The sequence below is a fragment of the Pleuronectes platessa genome, chromosome 12 (assembly GCF_947347685.1).
Source record: "Pleuronectes platessa chromosome 12, fPlePla1.1, whole genome shotgun sequence".
NCBI classification, from domain to species: domain Eukaryota; kingdom Metazoa; phylum Chordata; class Actinopteri; order Pleuronectiformes; family Pleuronectidae; genus Pleuronectes; species Pleuronectes platessa.
The window spans coordinates 3,186,060-3,198,126 of NC_070637.1; the positions used below are offsets into that span (position 1 = coordinate 3,186,060).

At 39.5% G+C, this 12,067-nt stretch overlaps 1 protein-coding gene across 1 annotated transcript; it reads right to left on the reverse strand.

Moving 5' to 3' along the window:
* Window positions 1-2,107: 2,107 nt before the first annotated feature.
* kcnk18 (potassium channel, subfamily K, member 18) lies at window positions 2,108-11,856 on the reverse strand. Its single transcript, XM_053436883.1, has 3 exons — window positions 11,628-11,856; window positions 11,260-11,406; window positions 2,108-2,943 (listed from the first exon to the last, which is right to left on the reverse strand). The coding sequence occupies exons 1-3, from the start codon at window positions 11,854-11,856 to the stop codon at window positions 2,108-2,110; spliced, it is 1,212 nt and encodes a 403-aa protein (XP_053292858.1).
* Window positions 11,857-12,067: the final 211 nt, after the last annotated feature.

Consider the following 12,067-nt stretch of genomic DNA (forward strand, 5'->3'; position numbering starts at 1 on the left):
ATTATTTAAATCTGTATGAACAACTCAAGTGTTTAGTTTCACCCTCATTGTTCTCACAGTGTCACTTTTCATTGAGTTGTGCTATTACAGAATCTCGATCTCATGGAATGATAATGTCATTACTGTCAGATTTGCTTCCACTGCCCCCAAGAGACCAAAAAACCCGTTACCTTCACTCTATTTGTGTTTGTATTATTCTGCTGCAGCTCCTTTTTGTTTGTTTGTATTTTTTACTAACTTTGCAGATTTTCCTCTAAATGCTGCGAATGTGCTTTTCTATATTTGCATGTGTTTTATGCTGCGGTTTGTTGCCCTGTAAGGTCCATTCCACAAAGCTGTGAATAGTGCTCAGCGGTCTGCAATATAAATATTATATTATATACTTTATGTACACATAAAAAGCAACATACTATTTTGTTGGAAGAAACCTATTTAAAGTATCAGATGCTCAACACAGTACTGATAAAATCTGCTGCAGCCTCCTCTACTGTAAACACAAGGGGAAGCACAGTTTTATATTCAAATCTTTGTAAACATTCATTTCATATTGTTTGAGAATATTCATATATTTAGGACCCCTGCTGACTTTGTGGATGTGTTACAGTGGCCAAACCAAACAACTCTCAGCTAACAAGAATCACTGTAAAGTAAGTAACTTTCTTTACTGAAGATATAGATATACATTTTTACTTGAACTTTTTTGTTATTGTTTTAATAATCATGTCTAGAAGATGGAAACTGCATCAAAATGTGTCAGGTTTCTCTAATCCCTGATCACTGAGCATGTGCTGTGCTCTACAATGTCTTATTGACAATATAAGTATAAATACTAAAAACTAAGGGAAACAAATCTGAAATCATTGTCTTGGCAGAACGACCCACCCCTTCTCTGCAAATAATGAACCTGCCACCAGAGACCTGAGTCTGATATATGACACATCTCTCACTTGGAAATCAAATCACAAACAATTCACAGTTCAGTCTTTTTTTTTTTTTTAAATCACTCTGCCATGCTTTCATTTCATCCCACCTAGATTACTGCTTTCAGGGCTTAGCCATAAAAGTATCACATCTTCAGCTGCTCAGCTTTTTTAACAAGCACTACAGAACAAGACCAAATCACCCGAGTTCAAGCCTCTCTCACTGCTTACCTGTCAGTTTTAAAGTTTTAATCTATCCAGCAATTCATTGCTCTGCCTACATATGCATTGCTGAATGGCTGCTCTGCTATTAGTGGAGCAGAACCTCAGATCCTCTGGCAGGCTCTGCTTGCTGCTCTAACATCCTGGCTCAAGACCAAAGGTGAACAGGCTTTTGCAGGCAAGACTCAGCTCCGGTACTCCCTGCACGAAGATCAGAGGCTTTTAGTGTGACACTTTTTAAATCATTTCATAAAACATATCTTTTAAAAATGCCTTTTATAAATCCTAGTACTCCCTTTTATTACCTTTATGTCTGATCTATTATTGTATTATCGTTTTAATGCTGTATTAACTACATTTCTTATTTGAGCCCTGTTTCAACATGTACTTTTAACTGTACTTTGAAAAGTGCTGTACAATTTAATTTTATCATATTATTATAAAGTAGCAAATGAAAACCAATTGTACTCTTTTAATTGTACTGAGATTAAATGTTTATGTTGTTACACAGCATCATTTCGTTTCATTTCACACATCTTATCTGAACCTTCCGGTCTGTTTTTTCTTTATCTTTCTTGTGTGATACCACATGTAAGTAATCACATTACAACTTTCCTGGCAGTGTGTTCCAGGGTTCCGAGTCCACTAATGTGTCCTTCCTTTGTAGCAGTTTTGAGAGCATTAATGCAGTGCAACTAAGTGATCCCTTGGCACGATGCTGTATCTATGTAGATAGGCAGAGTTTGAAGTTTCTCTTATTGGAATCATTGTGAATATCACCATCCTTCACTGGGCAAAAGCATTTGGCACATGCACATTTTTGACTATTCTCATGCTTATAGCCAAACAACCAGCACAATAAATGAATTCACTGCACGCCTTCCCACAGAGTCCTGTTCAGTTTCAAAGCCAGGACTGTGAGCCTGTTCAACTCATGGACATGAGGCAGATTTTCTACTGATGACTTAGTCATTCTCTTTCCCTCTGAAAGTCCACACATTTCCCCTGCTGATGAACTTTATGCACTGGCGGTAGCAGCTTACGATTCGTGTTTGGCCCAGTTTAAAAGCCATGGACATGATGGCCATGCCAGCAATGATGAAGAGTGAGGTAAACATAAAGTACTTGGGGTGATTGGGTACAATGTCGCCAAAACCTATGGTTGTGAGTGTGATAAAGCAGAAGTAGTAGGGGTCAAAGCCCTTGATTTCAGTTTCCCAATACGGCAGGATGAAACCTACAAATGAAATGTAGGCAAACACAACTAAAAGAATCAGCACAAAGGGAACATCTAGCATTTCCATCCCATCCCCTAACCCTGAGAAGTCCCATATGACATATCCTTTGGGTGGGGGTGGCAGCCGGTTCAGCTCTGGACAGGAGAGGGTCCTGAGCATTGGGCCCTTTCTGAGTAAATTATCCCTGGCAAGAATCTTCTCGAAGATCTCTTTGTTGTTTTGAAGCTGGAATGACTTCTGCCGCACATCTTCCTGGCTGCGCAGCACCTGCCGGATGTCAAGGGGTTCACGGATAACAACGTCGTGGCTAAAAACGAAGGTTCCATCATTCAGGACACAGTTCTTAGACTCCGCTGCCCTCTTACGAGCCTTCAGCGGCGACCAGGTGTGGGAGAAGAGCATTTTGCAGAAGCTGTGAATGCGTACGTAGGCTCTGGACATAAGCATGGCAAGGAAGTCTCCAACATCGAGGATGACCAGGAGCATAAGAGGGATGCCCACCATGGCATACAAAATGCATACCACCTTACCAGACAGGGTAACTGGATAGATCTCCCCATACCCTGCAACGATATAGAGAAAATGGACACATTAGTAATGTCAAGTAACAGTACAATTTAAAGATCTCTGACACTAATCAAATCAAGTAAGGGATTAGAAACTCTACACATAACCTCCTAAATCACATTCAAGTCAACCTGACTACTACTTGTGACAAATTCATTCTTCATTGACCCATTTTTGAGGAAACTAACGTCTTTGAAACACACCTGTTATTAAATTCCTATACAATATCATTGAATCTTCTTAGAGAAACCCAAGTCCTGTTTTCGTGATTGATTGCATGAAATACACAGTATATTTTGTAGAGCTTTGGCTTCTTTAATATACCCTGATAACCCTACTTTTTCAGTGAACACACACAATTTATAAAATTCAAATTTAAGTATGAATACCAACATCTAAGAAAATTATCCTAACACACCATTTGAGGTTGACACCACATCCGTTGAAGTCACTGAGGAGATCTGGATAGTTCTGATCTGGATAGTTCTGATAATTAAGCGATAACAGGAGATAAGATCCGCATGTGTTTGCTTGAGGACGACAATGAAATTAGCTGGTTTCAATAAAGTTGAGATCGATGTAACTTCAAAACAGAAGATCAGACACAGTGAAGGAGCGAAGAAAGAGAAAGACAGTCTCATTTAGTTCTCTTGCATGTCTCCAACTCCAAATAACTAACATGGGAGTTTGAATGAGGGCTTTGTGACTCAGCTGTGTCACAAGTGCAGAGATGTTTTCTTCAGTTGGAATCTAATGGGAATCTAAAACATCGATGAGTGCTGGCGTGTGCACACATGAACATCAAAGGGGACTTGAGACCCTGCCCTTTTTCTTCCTCACAGAAAGTTCTCTTTTCTGGGTTGCTATTTAAAAAATAAAATAAAAATGAATATTATATTCCTGTTTGCACAAAGATTCCCTGTCAATCAAATATAGATTGAATACAAATTGAAAATATCAGGGCGGGAGGTGAGACTTTGTCCGATGGCCTCTCTGCCCTCCCTCCTCCTGCACAGTCATCACAGTCACATCAGACAGTCGGCACCCCCCCACACACCTCCAACTCCTGTCCCAGTTGTGATGGTTTTTCTACGCTTGTGTTGAGCTGAGTGGTGATGAACAAAGGACTCAACTACCAGTGCCTCCAGTTTACAGCTAATTAGCCAAAAGACAAAAACAAATATAATTAACATGTGTCTTGCTAATGTAAACGAATGAGCTACTAGCTAATGTAATGAGTTAGGGCATAGAGGCTAATGTTCTGTACTTAAGTGGAGACACTACAGGTGAATACAGTCAAATTTGTATTTAATGACGTCATTACAATCACTGCCCTGATATGCAAATTAGGCGTTAGCTAAAATGCCAATTGGCGATGCTGGTGAATAAGATGAAAACATTGACCAAAACACATCAGCACAGAACTTCTCCAGTTAATGACTTATACATGAAGACAGTGTTTTCCTCCGAAATGTTGTTTAAATATGCAGATTAGCTTGTTGGTGAATTTAGGAGAAATCTACTGATGCAGGCCGACAGAGGGTAGGAACAAACACCATCTAAATGTGTATTCCTGTAAGTTTTCTTTTCATCAGAGTTAAAGAAGACATGGAAGCAAAAAAAGTCCTTGTCACCAGTTATTGTATGTGTGTGTGTGTGTGTGTGTGTGTGTGTGTGTGTGTGTGTGTTTGAGTGTTGTGTGGTAAGTGTAATAATAATGATAATGTATTGGATTATTAATGTATTCAGGCAATTCAGTTTTGTTGCTTGGCTACAGAAGCTGAGGTTATATTAATTGTGATATAAAAAGTAATTAAACAACAAATTTTAATCATGTATGCATCACAATGCCAAAAATGATTTATTATTTATAATCACACTTCATAATACTAATCAAAAGTTTACAAACATTTCATTAAAGTCGCTGTATTTTAGCATTTTCAAATGTTTTTTCAGTGTTTTTTTTTCATTATGTTTTCAGTGTGAGAATGAGACGGCAGGATTCACTAAACCTAATTGTTGCAACCAAACATAGGTCAACTTTGTAGTTTGGAGGTTGTTTAGCTTATTTATGTAGAGAGCAGGTTTTTTAATTTAATTAAATTAAAAAGATTTTTGTGTTATTTATTTGACAAAAGAATTGAAATGATTTATTGTCATGGGCAAGAAGTATTGAAAATTCTTACTTAACTATGTTCATCTTCCTGGTGTAGTGACTTATTCTAAGTATATACTAGAAACTAGTAACATAGAAAACATGCAGATTGTGGCCAAGTTGCTTCCTGTCCTTGTGATACACCTGAAGTGAATATTAAAAAAGACCATGGTCTCTGTGTGAACTATTAAGAATTATGTGAGTGTGAGGGTATTAAAATAAATTGGTAAGCAAGTCAGAGAAGTAAATTCTTTAAAATAAATTATAATGAGAAGTTCCCTTTTCTCACTTGAGCCCCTGCTCCCCAAAATGTCCTGTAGGACAAGAAAGATTCTTTGATACTGCTGAAGGTGACACCATACAGGGTTTCCTCCAAGAATGGAAGTGGAAAGTGTATGGGGAAATATCCACCTGCTTGCTAGCCTTTGACGAATACTCTTCCAATGGCTGGCCCTCTGTCTCACCCACCTCTCCTCTTTTCCCCATTTCTCACTGCTCACCCAAACCAGTCGAGGCAGATGGAGTCTGGTTCTTTCTCTCTATTAATGAGGAAGATTTTTTCTCTCCACAGTCGCCAAACTGCTGCTCATATAGAAACTGTTGGGTTTCTCTATCATTTATAAGGGCTCGACTTCCACATGTAAAGTACCTTGAGATAATGTATGATTTGATTCGGTGCTATACAAATAAAATTGAATTGAATTGTCTTCATAACTGTTCACGTCTTTCAGTTCTATTAAGCTTTAATGATTTCAAGCTTAATGACCAGCTTGAATGACTGGTTTAAAACTGCAGGAGTGAAAAAAACATTATCATTTTACTTTGAACATAACCTGCTAAGGAGGAAGTAATTCTAATAATGTTGCTGCCATGATGGAGATCAGCACCATGTCTGTTTCATGCCAAATCAAAAATAATCACATTATCAAAATGACCTGGAGGGGTGTTGGGGGGATTTTCACTCAGGTAATTATTGCATAGAAGCTCAGTTTTGTCGACATTTGCAATGGCAAACTTGATTACATAATTGTATAAATCCAACAGTAATTTGACACAACTATTTCTCATTGTGACCTTTCCAAATAATCGCTTTCACTTCACAACAACAGGGGAATAGTGTTATGATCTACGTTCCTTTAAGCCTTGCTTTAAAACCATAATATGCTGGTTGTGGCGAGATGAATGATGTTCCAAACTGCACTGAGAACAGAGGCTCTAACCTCTAACAATCCTTAATAAGCTTTTTGTGGTGAAGGAAACATTGTCCTATGCTGAAAGTGCCATTTCCTCACTGAGTCATGGACTTCCTGTTGCTGCAAAGCCATTAGCCATTAGCTGGCTTCCCTTAACCACTTATCATGTATATGAAAGTAACAGACTGACTAATGTATCTTCACGAGGCTCTTACACATCGAATCATGTCAAGACAAAAATCAAACTGCAAATACTAGATGTAAATGATATAAAGATAGAAACATATTATTTCCGAACTGATCACCAATATGGGAAAAATCACTGGAAATTGAAACGTAATCCAAAAACTACTCTAGGTCATTGATTGATTTTAAATATGTGAGAATAAAACGTTTGAGAGAAAATATGTTATGGCAACCAGGTCTGTACTAACTGGGATTTCCAATTCTCAAACAAAGAAAAGGACAACAGTGCCATAGAAAGCCAATTGATACAGGACCAGTACACAGTGGCAGCATGTCATTATGTTGTAGATTGCGATTAACAAAAAATCCTTTGTAGCATTGAACATGAACTTCTCTCTCCTCTCTGGGGCCGGTGGTTTTGTCTGGACTAGGCTTTTTCAAGAATCAATCAGTAGATTATCACCCTGCAACGAATCCCATGTCAACGATCTGCCAACCTGCCAAACATATATTTGCCATACAAAGCCCTTGCTGGACTCAAATTCACTTCATGGAAATTTTTAGATGTTAACTTCTCTTAGTTAAATTTCAGTAAATCTTAAAATTGATTACAGGATTTTATAGTTGACTTTTAGGGTCAGTTCTGGACTTTCACCTGGTACATGTCAGCTCTTTTGACTCAGCCAAGGTAGTGGTTATTCCACTGTCCCAGTCGAGGTCTAAGGGCAGCCGGGCCCTTTCTTTCAGGGCTCCCACTCTTTGGAACAATCTCTCTGAGGAGATCCATCTGGCAAACAACTTATCCTCTTTTAAACCTTTCTTACAGTCACAGTTTTATGAGTGTGCTTACTTAGGGTCTGAATTGAACAGATTCATATAAAATTCTGCAGTCACACATTTTCAAAAAGGTTGTGCTGTTTTGTTTTTTTCTTGCTAAAAATGCAAAAAGACTATTTAGCTTTGAAATCGCTACAATCACAATCATCCTCTGAAGCCCCCTGATGGTCCACGGTCTGCTGACACCACATGCACATTCAAAGAAACGTCTACATGCTTTCAAACAGACACAGCTGGTTCAGACCATGGTTCACTGGCGTATGTGCATCACAGCTGTGGAGGTAAGACAGGCCATTTAAGATCCGCCCTGCTGGAAGATTTGTGGGCTGTTTCACATTGTGTCGACATAAGCACATAATGTATAGAACTGTAGTACCCAGAGGACGTCTGACTACCGTGAGTGCATAAACTAATTGCAGCTGAATGGCAGTGGATCTATGATTATTTAATAGGTTATTCCAATCACCTAAATACATTAGCATCTTCAAACAAGGCCAAGAAGATACTAAAAAAAACTCAAGAATAGGAGCATCTTCCTGGCTTTTTGAATGTAATACACATATCAAACATCCAAGAAAACTCCAAGGTACTTCCTTTTTAAAAGCAATACAAATGCCTTTATCATATGCCATGATAATAAAGCATTACAATCTATTTTTACACCAGCAAGATGTGTCCACTGATAAACTGTAAATGGAGCGTTGGCGGCACAGGGACTAACACACAGCGTCCATGGGCCTCAATTATTGCAGCCATCCAAAAACAGCTGCCATCTGCCCCTGAGACACACTCAAGCCACATAAGGAAGAAAGAGAGCCTGAAACTTTTTTAGGATCTCAGCTTCTCAGCCTGCTGCTTGGTCAGCAATGCAGTGTATGTTAGTGCTTTATACAACATTATGTTCAAGGTCTATAGAAGACTGTATCTCAACAGCAACTGTCATTCAATTGTTGTAGATTATTCCTAAGGACTTTGTTGACCTGGTGATCACCATCAGATACCCCTGGCCCACACACTGGTCACCTTTAGGATATTGTACAATCTAAAGGCTAACTGTGAACACATGTGATCTTTCCTCTACAAACACCTGAGGTACCCAAAAATCAGTTTGCACACAAGACATCACGTGATGTTACAGGCACATTCCCATTTACTTCCTTTCCCTTTATCTATTTACTACTAGGATCAAGTAAACAGAGGATCAAACAAATCACATTATTTACACATCATTGATTTATGGCTGTACTTCCTTGTTTTGAATTCAGAGATAGGGGAATGAATTTCTGCTGCAGACACAATTAATTACCAAGGGTTTGAATAAACTATGTGTACATGAACAAATCTTTTAAGGTAAATACATTTTTGAGCAAAGGTGAAGGGACACACTCGGTCACCAGGTGAGGGATTGAAGTCACTGATATGTTCGCAGGAGAAATGTCAACTCAGAGAAATATTTGGCAATAGAAAACTAGAATTACTGCATTGCGGATCTATGCCTCTGCCAACCATGTGCACATATAGGGTCACTCTTACCTGTAACTAAAGAAATTCCCTCAAGGTAGTCTAAAAAGGACATATCAAGAGGTAAAACTAAAATGTTTGGAGGCCACTATGATCGGGACCTTTGACTATAAGAATCAGATCAGAATATCAGTGAGTCAAAGTGAACATGTGGGCCAGGTTTTCAAGAATTCCCTAAAGGAGTTTCTGAGATAATAAATTCACAAGATAAAACAGGTCCCAGTGACAGAGACATTCTTAAGATACAGCGTTACTGAGAATGGGACATTGAATAATGGCTCCAGCGACTGATTGTCGCCGGCACAAATAGTGATTGTGGTAAAAAAGGATTGCAGACAAAAAATGTATGTAAATTATGTAAATCAAATGACAACAACATATACATGTCAGCAGAATATACACATATAACAAATATTCAAAACTTTCTAAATACCTGAGCAAAAAAACACATAAACTGAAAAATAACATCAGTTGCAAAATAATTTAATTCTATATCATGCAAATCTGTCTGAAGACTTTGTCAGAGGGAGCGGTGCATGTTCATGTTCATTCAAAGGGCTGGATTCAGATCCACAAAGATCAACAGTAACTGTAGATCAGAAATGAAAATACTTTAAGCACAGGTGTTAATTTCAGATATTCAGCAATAAAAACATTTAGCATATTATATATTATATAACTTATAATCAGACACTGGTGTATTTCACAAAGTGACACAAGTCTGGTCCCTGGGATGATGAGAAACATTCATTGTTTCACCTTGACACAGTGATGGTGAGGACAACTCCCATGATCCCACCAAACCCTGACTTTTGTTATTGTTTTGATGAGGGACGAGCAAATTATGCATTTAACATTTCAATGAAGTGAATGAATGAGAATGTTTTTGTCTAATGTTTGCTGCATTTATTTGCCCTTTCAAACTAAGAGAAGGTGTATGTCCAGTGAGCCAGCAGCACCACACAGTGTGAACACTGCAAAGGAAATCAAAGGCTGTAAAACATTTAGGTGCAGTGTTATTGATGTTTGATGAGTTTGTTCTCTAAGCTACATGTGCAAATTCAGCAGGACTGAATTACTCATTTGTTGAAAGGGTTAAAACCTGCACCCATTTGAGACTCTGCTTATTGATGCAAAGAGCTTCTGCATCTGGGGTCCGTTTTCTGACCAGCTGATGAATATCCCCACTCTTTTAACTCTGTTGTTCCACCGGCTCCCGAGAAAAAAATCTGTCTCTCAGCTGCTAAATGCTTGTCTCTAACTGGTCATTTCTTGTTGAGCAGGTAGAGCACAGTGGATTTATCAGAGCGTTCTCTCTCTGAAACAGCTCCTGTGGCCGCAGGTTCAGATGGATGAGAGTGAACCAAAAGTCTTCACAGAGTTGATAAGAACTGCATGACTGTTCATAGTCCACTACATAACAAAACTGAGTAGTGCAACAGTGAAATTCATTGGCACAATCTCTGTCCAGGCTCATCTTCACCTCGGCTGCAGCAGAGATTGATCGATCAGGCAATTAGTTATTGCCAATGATTTCCAAGGATGCCCAGAATGAAAGCTGCCTCAACTCCCTTCACCTCCCTCCAATCAAACAATTCTACTGGTTTGACCTGTCTTCATTGGAGAGTAGGCAAGGCTTCCAGTGGCTGCTGTGGGCGGACCAGGCGGACCATTTAGTACGCATTGACGAAGCCACAGTTATACGTGGCTAGCGTTTTAAATGTGTGGCTACAAGAAGCTGAGCACAGTCATTAGTACCAAAGTGCAGCAAACCACATAAAACAGACCATAGTGGAGAAAAATTTTAAGAGATGAGGCCAGCTAGTTGAATAATGGCACAGTGGGCAGTTTATAAAGGCGGAGCAAGTGCTGCATATTTTAGTGCAGTTCTGACATGGGTTTCACTGAGGGAGACGGGCAAATCAGCCAAGTTTATAATGTGTCCACTTCTTGTTAAAAATCTAAACATACAACAACATACATGACTGATGAAGCAAATGAGATACACAGCCTCTCATCCACCGTGTGTTTATCTTCACTGCAAGATTAAGAGCATATAACCATCTTGTTACTGGCCTAAGTTTCTTTGCATAATATGTCACACAGCTTTTAAAATACATCGAAGAATATTCCCCAAAGCTCTAGGTCAAAGTGTGTGTTTTTCATTTTTTTTAATTATTATAATTTTTTTAACCATTATTCCCAGAGGATCAGTCTCAGGGACCCATCCTTCGAAGGGTTGTGGAATATCTTCACAACTACTAAATTAATTACCAACACATGTTGTACAGGCCACACAGAGAGAATCAAAAAAGACTTAATCTTCCACTTGTGTTTAAACAGTCAAATTGAATGTTTACATTTGTGAGAGGATGCTGCACAGGCTGGTTTCTGATATATTTGTGTATATGATAACTTACCAACCGTGGTGAATACAGTGCAGCAGAAGAACATGGAGCCAAAGAAGTCCCACCTGTCAGGTCTCTGGAGCCATATGGACTTGAATTCGTTTCTCATCTTATACTCTACTTCCTTCAGTATGGATTGATTAGTGAAAGAGTTGTTGCCTGTAAATAAAAATGATGTAGAGCAAATGAAATAGGGCTTACTGAGTAATGAGCCATGACTATAATATTCGGGCTTTATTTGGTAAACTGGCTGTGGCATGGTCCAAATTAATCAATGCCCCACAGGTTTAATCAGCTACCATTACAAGTCCACTCATGTGGACAGAGAGGAGCAGTGGCGACAGAAGATGGTGACTGAGCAGAAATGTGTGGTCATTTACCGGTGAGGTTCTGCACGGTGCTGATAATCTCCCCCAGGAACCCATGGTACTTCTCCTGGTCACTGGACTCGCCGCGTCCTTCTATGTACTGGAAGATGAGCGCACCCAGCGCAGCGTAGGCGACCAGAGACAGACACAGCAGCAGGTGAGGAAAGAGCCTCCAGAGACGTCTAGCGCACTTCCTAGACTCGGCTTTAGCGCTTATTGCTTTCTTCTCCGCCACTGACATCTTCCTCTTCTTCCTCTTCTCCCAGCCCCAACAGTATGTGGGCAGAGCGGCTGGTTGAGCCCCTCAGTTCAGCGCTGTGCGTTACGCTCCAGCAGAGTGCAGGGGCAAGTGCCTGAGGCAGTGAACGCACCACATCATCCTCACACACATTACACACACTGGGATGAGGCCTCTGGGGAGATCTGTATTGACTCAGTAGCCTGTTACTCCA